This window comes from Lipotes vexillifer, unplaced genomic scaffold (assembly GCF_000442215.2).
Source record: "Lipotes vexillifer unplaced genomic scaffold, Lipotes_vexillifer_v1.1 scaffold325, whole genome shotgun sequence".
NCBI classification, from domain to species: Eukaryota; Metazoa; Chordata; class Mammalia; order Artiodactyla; family Lipotidae; genus Lipotes; species Lipotes vexillifer.
Window position 1 is genome coordinate 2,785,331 of NW_006799313.1, and position 11,402 is coordinate 2,796,732.

Genomic DNA, 11,402 nt, shown 5'->3' on the forward strand with positions numbered 1-11,402 from the left:
CCCCCCACCCCGTGTCCTCAGGTCCATTCTCTACGTCTGCGTCTTTATTCCTGTCCTGCCCCTAGGTTTATCAGAACCTTTTTTTTTTTTTTAGATTCCATATATATGCGTTAGCATATGGTATTTTTCTCTTTCTGACTTACCTTACTCTGTGTGACAGACTCTAGGTCCATCCACCTCACTACAAATAACTAAGAGTATAGCTTTTTAAAAAGATATTTCTTTAATTTATTGTTTTAGAAAGAAACAGTTGAGCTGAGTCCCACTGGACGACCAAAACGGCGAACTAGAAAGTTAATAGATTACAGCAAAATAGATGATTTCCCTAATGAATTGGAAAAACTGATCAGCCAAATACAGCCAGAGGTAGACCGAGAAAGGTGTGAGTTTAAAAATAAATTTAAGTATTCTTTAAACTGTGATATTTTTTTTTTAATGTCTCATTCATGGATTCTATATTTTGTGCAGAGCTGTTGTGGAAACAAATATCCCTATAGAATCTGAAGTTAATCTGAAGCTGCAGAATATAATGATGCTACTTCGTAAGTGCTGTAATCATCCGTATTTGATTGAGTACCCTATAGACCCGGTCACACAAGAGTTTAAGGTGAATACTATTTAATAATATACTGTTTTGATGTCTGTAACTTTTTATGTTGGGTGAAAGTGTCATTTTTTTTATTATTACTTACAGTAAATACTGTTATATGAAGATTGTCTTCTCCCCCCAAATTCAGAGAACTTTATGAATGTTAGAATAAAGGTGGTTTTCTATATGTAAGCTAACTAATATTTTTATTTATATATTTTATGTAAACAGCTAGGAATCCTCCTAAATTTAGAGTGATATTGGAAATATAAGTTTTTAAGTAACACAGTTGACTTCCACTCTGTGTTTTAGTTGCTGTCTATTTTGGAGATTGTTTCACCTTTTCAGTATTCCTTTTAATTAGTATTCAGCTTGTCAAAATCAGTCAGGCTGCTCATTGTTTAAATCTCAACAGATAGCCACAGAAGAGAGCAAAATGTTATGTTGATTTGTGGGCTTTCAGATTAAATGAATGAAATTGCTTTTTTGGGCAGTTGATGGAAAAACAACCTAGTAGTAAAGGAAATCAGTTCTCAGTAACCCTCAATAACCCTGTTTTGTACTAGTTTACAGCAGGGTTCCTTACCCTTGTCAATATTGACATTTTGGGCCAGATAATTCTTTGTTAAGGAAGTGCTGTCTTGTGGACTATAGGCCATTTGTCCAGCATCTCTAGCCTGTAGCCACTAGATGCCAAAATATTTCCCTCCTCCAGTTGTGTCAACGTGTAAAGTATCTTCCAGGCACTGCCAAATATATGCTGGGGGTGTAAGGCAAAACTGCCCCTATTTGAGAACCACTGTTTTAAAGCTTTTCACTGAGTAAGGAAGAAGACAATCTCTGAAGGTAATTAATATTCACCAGAAGGTTAAAATTTTCATTTTGGATACTTAGGTTGCTTATAAGCTCTTATACTTTCTTTAATTTCTACTGAGAGTTTTAGCAGTAATTTTCATACGCATTTGGTTGAAAGTGTATTCAGTTATAAAGAAAAAAACCTCAACATTAAGTAAGTTTGAACTTAATGTTCTGTTATACAAAGTTTTGGGGAGAGGTGTGGGGAGGATAGATTATACACTTAAACTGAATTTTGTTTTTTGTGAAATCGTTGGTTTTAAATTGTAGAGTATGTCTTTCCTTGAGTATGTCTTTCCTTTTCCTTTTTTATCTTCTGATAAAAAAGATCAAATAAGGTCAATTTAAAAAGTTTTATAGGGACTTATTTGTCATTGAAAATTAAACGGTTAACATGGTTTTTATTTTAACAAAAACAGATTATTAGTAGTTGTTGTGACAATTTCTTTTTTCCTTTCTTTGCCCACTTTTAAGATTGATGAAGAGTTGGTAACAAATTCTGGGAAATTCTTAATTTTGGATCGAATGCTGCCAGAACTAAAAACCAGAGGTCATAAGGTATGGTACTTTTGATTGGATGTTTGGTTGTTTAATTATTCTTCATTAATCAGTATAGATACTAAGATATATTTAAATTTCAGGTGCTGCTTTTTTCACAAATGACAAGAATGTTGGACATTTTGATAGATTACTGTCACTTTAGAAATTTCAACTTTAGCAGGCTTGATGGATCCATGTCTTATTCAGAGAGAGAAAAAAATGTAAGACTGCTTATGTCATACATACCTAATTCTTTTTTGTAACTCCTGTCTTGATTTCTGAAGTAATGTTCAAAATTGACCTAGGGACTTCCCTGGCGGTCCAGTTGTTAAGACTCTGCACTTCCACTGCAGGGGGCTCAGGTTCAATTGGGGAACTAAGATCCCGCATCGCGCATGGCACGGCCAAAAGAAAAAACAGGGACCTACATCCTAGGGCCTCTGGTTTATTGCCACAACTTGGGCAATAGGCATGATCGTGATTTTTTTGTTTCATGGGAGTTGAGTCTGATAATTTTATCTCTTTCCACCAAATTGGTCATTTTCAACTTTATGGCTGCTGTGGCTTTCAGTATTTATTTATCCCACATCAAAAGTCCTGTGGATGGGGGCTTCCCTGGTGGCGCAGTGGTTGAGAGTCCACCTGCCGATGCAGGGGACACGGGTTCGTGCCCCGGTCCGGGAAGATCCCACATGCCACGGAGCGGCTGGGCCCATGAGCCATGGCCGCTGAGCCTGCGCGTCCAGAGCCTGTGCTCTGCAACGGGAGAGGCCACAACAGTGAGAGGCCCGCGTACCACAAAAAAAAAAAAAAAAAAAGTTCTGTGGATGCTTAAGAACTCACACCCAGCTTGAAGAATGCTGGCTTATTATATCCCTTGGGACACCACTGCCCTCCCCTTTCCTTTGCTGGTAAACAAACGGTTATAAGATAGCTGCTTAATATGCAGCTCTATATCCACATTCCAGGCACGAACAGTTTCTTTCTTTCTTAATTCCTTATGTTTACATCCCTTTTGCTTTTAGATGCACAGCTTCAACACAGATCCAGATGTGTTTATCTTTTTAGTGAGTACACGAGCTGGTGGTCTGGGCATTAATTTGACTGCTGCAGATACTGTTATCATTTATGATAGTGATTGGGTAAGTTGTAAGTGTAGCAATATACTGATTATATTTCCATTCTGAACTTTTAATCTTTCATTGTACACTTTGTAACTTCATTTTTCTGTTTTGAAAAGGTATCCACTTTAAGATGAAAATCATTTCTTTGTCAAGTGTCCAGTGTGTAAAGACTTGAACCTACTTTATCACTGAAGTCACTCTAGCAGTCTAAATTGAGTTAAGGCACTTAAACAGTACCTTAACTCAATTTTAATCAGAATCTTTTTAAACAAAGATTCTGATTGGATCATGCTTATTGACTTTACCCACATAGTATGAGTTTAAATAATTTTAACCTTAAGCTGTTAAATGTTATTTTTCTTTTTAACTTTAAGAACCCCCAGTCTGATCTTCAGGCCCAGGATAGATGTCATAGAATTGGTCAGACAAAGCCAGTTGTTGTATATCGTCTTGTTACAGCAAATACTATTGATCAGAAAATTGTGGAAAGAGCAGCTGCTAAAAGAAAACTGGAAAAGTTGATCATCCACAAAAGTAAGTAACATTTTGTAGTACTTTCTTGCTTAAGTTGTCTATTGTGTGTTGTGAATTTTTGTTATTGTTGTTACTTTCTTTATAAAAGAAATAGGGGCTTCCCTGGTGGCCCAGTGGTTGAGAGTCCGCCTGCCGATGCAGGGGACATGGGTTCGTGCCCCAGTCTGGGAAGATCCTGCATGCCGTGGAGCAGCTGGGCCCATGAGCCATGGCCGCTGAGCCTGCGCATCCGGAGCCTGTGTTCCGCAACGGGAGAGGCCACAACAGTGAGAGGCCCGCGTACGGCAAAAAAAAAAAAAAAAAAAAAAAAAGTAATCAGTGCAGGATTTAAATAGGCAGTGGGGAATTTGGAGCTGTGAAGACTTAAGCTGGGTTGGTGTGACCATAGACATAATGAAAAATACTAGTGTCTAAAATGAGGAGCAATGGGGCAGTGAAGAGTATCAGGTATACTTTTAAAGTGCCATATCTTAAACTGTCATGGGGATTGACATGATGTTACTGATTATTCTTTTTTTCATTAAAGAAAAAGAAACTTTCTTATTGAAGTATAGTTGATTTCTAATATTATTAGTTTCAGGTGTACAACATAGTGATTCACAATTTTTATAGCTTATACTCCATTTAAAGTTATTAAAAAATAATGACTGTATTTTTATAAAGTCATTATCTGTGCTGTACAATATCTCCTTATTGCTTATTTATTTTATACATAGCAGTTTATATCTTAATCCTCTACCCCTACCTTGCCCCCACTTCTCCCCACTAACCACTAGATTTTTTCCTATATCTCTGAGTCTCTTTTGTTATTCATCTGTTTTATTTTTTAGATTCCACATATAAGTGGTAACATACAGTAGTTGTCTTTCTCTGTCTGACTTATTTCACTAAGCATAATCTCTAGGTTCATGCACGTTTCAAATGGCAGAATTTCATTCTTATTTATTACGAATAATATTCCACTTTGTATTTTTCTTTAACCATTCATCTTTACCCATTCATCTGTTGATGGACACTTAGGTTGTTTCCATATCTTGGCTATTGTAAGTAATGCTGCTGTGAACATTGGGATGCAAGTATCTTTTCAAATTATTGTTTTCTTTGGATATATACCCAGGAGTGGAATTGCTGGATCATATGGTAGTTCTATTTTTAGTTTTTTTGAGGAACCTTCATACTGTTTTCCCACCATTCCCACCAACAGCATACTAGGGTTCCCTTTCCTCCACATCGTTGCCAACATTTGTTATTTGTAGACTTTTTGATGATAGCCATTCTGACAGGTGTGAAGTGATATCTCATTGTGGTTTTGATTTGTATTTCTCTGATGGGTGGCGATATTGAGCATCTTTTCATGTGCCTGTTGGCCATCTAAAGATGTTCTTTGGAAAAATGTCTATTCAGGTCTGCCAGTTTTTTAATCAGTTGTTTAGGGTTTTTGATATTGAGTTGTATGAGCTGTTTATAATATTTTGGACATTAACCCCTTATCAGACATAGAGTTTGCAAATATTTTTTCCCATTCAGTAGGTTGCCTTCTCATTTTATTGATGGTTTCCTTACTGTACAAAACATTTATGTCTGGCTAGGTTACATTTGTTTATTTTTTTGCTTTTGTTTCCCTTGCCTGAGGAGACAGATCTAAAAAATACTGCTAGGATCAATGTCAAAGAATATATTGCCTGTAGTTTCTTGTAGGAGTTTTATGGTTTCAGGTCTTAGTTTAGGTCTTTAATTCATTTTGAGTTTAATTTTGTTTATGGTGTGAGGAAATGTGCTAGTTTCATTCTTTTATATGTAGCTATCCAGTGTTTTGAAGAGACTGTCTTTTCTTCATTGTATGTTTTGCCTACTTTTCATAGATTATTTGAACATAAGTGCTGTGGGTTTATTTCTGTGCTCTCTATTCTGTTCCATTCATCTATGTGTGTGTGTTTATGCAAGTACCATGCTGTTTTGATTACTGTAGCTTTGTAGCATAGTCTGAAGTCGGGGAGCGTGATTCCTCCAGCTTTGGTCTTTTTTCTCAAGATAGCTTTTGTTTTGGAGGGGTCTTTTGTGGTTACATACAAATGTTGGGATTACTTGTCCAGTTTTGTGAAAAATGCCATGGGTATTTTGGTAGAGATTGCATGAAATCTGTAGATTGCTTTGGGTAGTATGGACATTTTAACAATATTAATTCTTCCAATGCTTCTTTCACCTCCTTGGTTAAGTTTACTCTTAGATATTTCATTCTTGATGGGATTGTTTTTTTACTTCTGCTTTCTGATATTTAATTATTAGTGTATAGAAATGCAGCAGATTTCTGTATATTCTTGTATCCTGCAACTTTGCTGAATTCATTTATTAGCTCTAACAGTTTTTTGTGGAGACTTTAGTTTTTTTCTTGGTATAGTATTGTGTCATCTGCAAATAGTGATAGTTGTACTTCTTCCCTTCCAATTTGGATGCCTTTTATTTCTTTTTCTTGTCTGATTGCTGAGGCTGGACCTTCCAATACTGTGTCAATAGAAGTGACGAGAGTAGCCATCCTTGTCTTGCTCCTGATTTTCTAGGAAAAGCTTTCAGCTTTTCACTGTTGAGTATGATGTTATTGTTAATGTTTATCCTTTTTTAAAAATAAATTTATTTATTTTATTTATTTATTTTTGGCTGCGTTGGGTCTTAGTTGCTGCGTGTGGGCTTTCTCTAGTTGCGGTGAGCAAGGGCTACCCTTTGTTGCGGTGCGCAGGCTTCTCAATGCAGTGGCTTCTCTTGTTGCAGAGCACAGGCTCTAGGCGCGGGCTTCAGTAGTTGTGGCTCGTGGGCTCTAGAGCACAGGCTCAGTAGTTGTGGTGTATGGGCTTAGTTGCTCCGCGGCATGTGGGATCTTCCCAGACCAGGGCTCAAATCAGTGTCCCTTGCATTGGCAGGTGGATTCTTAGCCACTGCGCCATCAGGGAAGCCACTACTGTTTATTCTTTTTTTTTTTTTTCCAGCCGTGCTGTGAGGCATGTGGGATCTTAGTTCCCCAACCAGGGATCGAACCTGTGCCCCCTGCAAGGGAAGTGCAGGGTCCCAACCACTGGACCACCAGGGAAGTCCCCTATCTCCGGATGCACGGCTCAGTGGCCTCGGCTCACGGGCCCAGCCGCTCCACAACATCTTCCTGGACCAGGGCACGAACCCGTGTCCCCTGCATCGGCAGGCAGACTCAACCACTGCGCCACCAGGGAAGCCCTACTGTTTTGAAGCCTAGAAAAATCATAATAATGTTGAAAATTGCTATCAATTTATTTTATGCTACTTTTCTACTTGCAAATACTTTCTCCAGTATATCTGATTTTGAGGGAAATTGTGGATTAGGCTTTAGACCTCTTTGATTTGATGGAGCATTCAGATTGCAGTTAGAATTTCCATTGGAGGAAAAAGGAACTTGGTTCTAATAAGATGTTGTGCAAATTAAAAATTTTTCACCTGTGCTGCTTTTAGGGACTTGAATTATGAAATAAATTCTGTTTTGTTTTGAATTTAGTTTAAATTAGGTACAGTTTATAGTTTTATTTCTCCAAGTTTTACTTTTAGTAATTTTAGAGATTAATTTCAGAGAACAATTTGAAAGGAATTTTTTAAATGCTGACAATGTTTTATTGAGGTATTATATACATACAGTAAAATTCCCAGCTAAGTGTACAGCTTGATGCCTATAACAAGTGTATATACTCAGTTAATTATTATCCAGGGCTTCCCTGGTGGCGAAGCGGTTGAGAGTCCGCCTGCTGATGCAGGGGACGTGGGTTCGTGCCCCGGTCCGGGAAGATCCCACATGCCGCGGAGCGGCTGGGCCCGTGAGCCATGGCCGCTGAGCCTGCGCGTCCAGAGCCTGTGCTCCGCAGTGGGAGAGGCCACAACAGTGAGGCCCACGTACTGCAAAAAAAAAAAAAAAAATTATTATCCAGATCGAGGTAGTGAACATTTCCAACATCCGAGAAAGTTTCCCTTTCTAGTCATTTCTGAGGCTCCCTTGCCCCTCACTAGAAGGCAACCACTATTCCAATTTTTGTCATACAGGTTAGTTTGTCCTTTAACTTCATACCTGGATTCATTTGTATGTATTCTTTTTTTGCCTAGCTACTTAATATTCGACATATTTTGAGATTCGTATATGTTGTATGAGAAGTTTGCGATTTAAACCAAAAAATTGCTGAATAATTCATCCATTCTTTTGTCGATTGATGTTTGAATTGTTTACAGATTTTGGTTCTTATGCATAAGCTCCTCTTATACAAATATTTATGGACATATGTATGTATTTGTTCTTGGTCTTAGAGTGGGTGTATGTTTAGCTATAGAAAACTACCAGACTTTTCCCCACCCATTTTATACTCCCACCAGCAAAGTATAATTAATTGCAATTGCTTTTCTTTTTTTACCAACACTTGGTTTGTCTGTCTTTTTTAATGTAAGGCATTCTGATTGGTTTGTAATGTATTGTATTTTCGTTTTAAAGGCAATTTTGAGTGTTTTGAATTTCTTGAAAATTTTTTCTAGATCATTTCAAAGGTGGTCAATCTGGATTAAATCAATCTAAGAACTTTTTAGACCCTAAGGAATTAATGGAATTATTAAAATCTAGAGATTATGAAAGGTAAGGTTGTTTTAATTTTAGAAAAATATAATGCATAGTTTTGATTTATCATATAGATGTGAATATCTTGTTTCCTTATAGGGAAGTAAAAGGATCAAGAGAGAAGGTCATTAGTGATAAAGATCTGGAGTTGTTGTTAGATCGAAGTGATCTCCTTGGTGAGTATCTCTCATGGTTTTACTTATTATTTTTACAGAAACTTTGAAACATATACATAAGTAGAGAGAATAGTATAATATACCTCTGTGGATAATTCATTCTGCCATTAATAGTTTATAACATTTAGCCAATTTTATTTCGTTGCCATTTTCTTTAGTCAGAATGTTAAACTCATGACATTTTACCCATAGCCACTTTCTTAGGCATCTTTTACTGAGAAGAACATGTTTTTAAACATAGTCACTATGTCATTATTACATTTAAGAGAGCTGGTCCTGAAACCTTAATATCAGCTAATACCCAGTTCATATCCAGATTTCTCCAGTTGTCTCAAATCTTTTTACGGTTTGAATCAGGATCCAAATTTCATTATTTGCTATATCTCTTTCCTTCTGTATCACCCTCCTCACTTTGGTTATTCCATGCCATCGATTTGTTGGAAAAACTGGGTTATTTGTCCAGTAAAATGACCTGCATTCCGGAATTGGCCGACTCCTCCCCCACTTACCCATTGTTCTTTTTTTTTTTTAGTAAATTTTTTTATTTTTATTTATTTTTGGCTGCATTGGGTCTTTGTTGCTGTGCACAGGCTTTCTCTAGTTGCAGCGAGCAGGGGCTACTCTTTGTCGCGGAGCACAGGCTCTAGGCGCTCGGGCTTAGTAGTTGTGGCTCGTGGGTTCTAGAGTGCAGGCTCAGTAGTTGTGGTGCACAGGCTTACTTGCTCTGCGGCATGTGGGATCTTCCCAGACCAGGGCTTGAACCCGCATTCCCTGCGTTGGCAGGAGGATTCTTAACCACTGCGCCACCAAGGAAGTCCAGGGAAAGGATTCTTTTTTTTTTTTTTTTTTTTTTTTTTTTGGTCGGGGGGGTATAGTTGTTTTACAATGTTGTGTTAGTTTCTACTCTACAGCGAAGTGGAGTTCCCCAGGCTCAGCAGCCATGGCTCACAGGCCCAGCCGCTCTGCAGCATGTGGGATCCTCCCGGACCAGGGCACGAACCTGTGTCCCCTGCATTGGCAGCATCGGCAGGCGGACTCTCAACCACTGCGCCACCAGGGAAGCCCCAGGAAAAGGATTCTTAAAGAGGATACAAAACTCTCAAACTAAATGAAGAGATTAATAGATTTTATGAATTTAAGACTTCTGTAAAAACAAACAATACCGTAAACAGATAAGAGACAAACTACAAATATTTGCAGCACACGGCACACAGGAAATGTTTATCGTATATAAATAACTGAATATCAACAAGAAAACTGGACAACTTAAGAGCAGACGATTACCAGGAGAGAAAGAAACAGCCAGCGAACATAAAAAGATGCTTCAATCTCCCTAGGAGTCAGAGAATGCAAATTAAAACCAGTAGTGCTGGGCTTCCCTGGTGGCGCAGTGGTTGAGGGTCCGCCTGCCGATGCAGGGAACACGGGTTCGTGCCCCGGTCCGGGAGGATCCTGTATGCCACGGAGCGGGTGGGCCCGTGAGCCATGGCCGCTGGGCCTGCGCGTCCGGAGCCTGTGCTCACAACGGGAGAGGCCACAACAGTGAGAGGCCCGCGTACCGCAAAAAAAAAAAAAAAAAAAAAAAAAAACCAGTAGTGCTTTCATTCCAATAGCTATCATATTGACAAAAATGTAAAAGATAGATTTCATATTAGCTATGGGAGTGTATAAAGATATATTTTCATGGTGTTTTGCTTTCCTGCTTTTAAACTAACCATAATTGGGCTTTTTAAAAAATATCTCTGAGAGCATAATTCAGATTGGTGTTGTTTATTGCTATGTATCTGTATATCTTAAATACAGCAGAAGTGATTTTGATTAGCAAACTGATGTTTCAGTTTGTTTGTTCCCTGGAGGCCAGTTCTAGTTTTAATAAGAGGAGTGTACTTTCTTGCTAAAGTGGCCCACATTTCTGTGGATTTTAAAATTTTGGACAGATGACTCACTTCTCATAAAAACATAGTGGACTTCTCTTTTAAGATTTCTTTTTAAGTTCTTATACTTAAAAAATATATACTTTATATATTTTTCTCTTAGATCAAATGAATGCCTCAGGACCAATTAAAGAGAAGATGGGGATTTTCAAGATCCTAGAAAATTCTGAAGATTCCAGTCCCGAATGTTTGTTTTAAATTGGAGCTAAAAGAATGTCTTTAAAAAGTTCTTGTTTACATCTGGTGATCTGTATTGGTGTTAAAATCCAGATTTTTCACTCTACTTCTTTGATTATATCAGTTTACGTAATATAACTTGTACCATTGCATACGTTTCTGAGCCTTATTAAGAGCAAAGACATATTCATAGTAAGTTTCAGTTAATTTTTCAGACTCGATAGTACTCCTGGGTATAGGCTGATGTGTCCTTAACCACTGCCAGATTTATACAGTCTTCCTGTGGAAGTTTAGTGTCTTTCCCCCACCCTCCTTTTTAGCAGTACAGTTCATGGGTTTTTGGTACTTCAGTTATGGAGTAGGCTTTGGATGGGGGAAAGATTGGGATTATACTGTCTGTTGTTTAAATAAGAAATGGTTTGATTTTTAGGGTCTCTTTCTATAAACTAGTTTGCCAAATAAATGTTTGTTATAAGATGATCTCATCAGATTATTTTTTCAGATAAATAATGGCTCAGGTGAAATAATAGCAAAAGTCTTGACTGGCATTGTGATTCAACATTATGGTAACTCTTGTATCATTCATTAGTACTGTACACATATGTCATATAAAGATTTCAACTGGATCTTGGATCAATGCAGAGAAGGCTCTGGAAGAAATTATAGGTTCTTGACAAAAGACGAGAAATTGGAAGTGGCAGTGTACCATGCAAAACAAGAACAGAACAAGAGAAAAGGGACCCTGAAAATTTATAGCAGGGAGGGGTTAAAATAAGACTTAGGAATATAAGTAACACAAGATCCATAACAGAGGAGCAAAATGGGAACCATTTAGGCCCTGTATGTATATGAAAACTGAAT

General features: G+C 37.8%; 1 protein-coding gene across 7 annotated transcripts in view; it reads left to right on the plus strand.

The window, feature by feature from the left end:
- Nucleotides 1–11,021, plus strand: part of HELLS (helicase, lymphoid specific) — a 39,753-nt gene extending 28,732 nt beyond the window's left edge. For all 7 annotated transcript variants that reach the window (XM_007471588.1, XM_007471594.1, XM_007471591.1 and 4 more), the window contains 9 exons: nt 241–380; nt 469–607; nt 1,919–2,002; nt 2,086–2,205; nt 3,010–3,126; nt 3,483–3,642; nt 8,176–8,272; nt 8,354–8,430; nt 10,468–11,021. In XM_007471588.1, the coding sequence (XP_007471650.1) occupies nt 241–380; nt 469–607; nt 1,919–2,002; nt 2,086–2,205; nt 3,010–3,126; nt 3,483–3,642; nt 8,176–8,272; nt 8,354–8,430; nt 10,468–10,562 (1,029 nt within the window). In that variant the 3' untranslated portion in view covers nt 10,563–11,021. The remainder of the gene's footprint in view (nt 1–240; nt 381–468; nt 608–1,918; nt 2,003–2,085; nt 2,206–3,009; nt 3,127–3,482; nt 3,643–8,175; nt 8,273–8,353; nt 8,431–10,467) is intronic.
- The last annotated feature ends 381 nt before the right edge of the window (nt 11,022–11,402 follow it).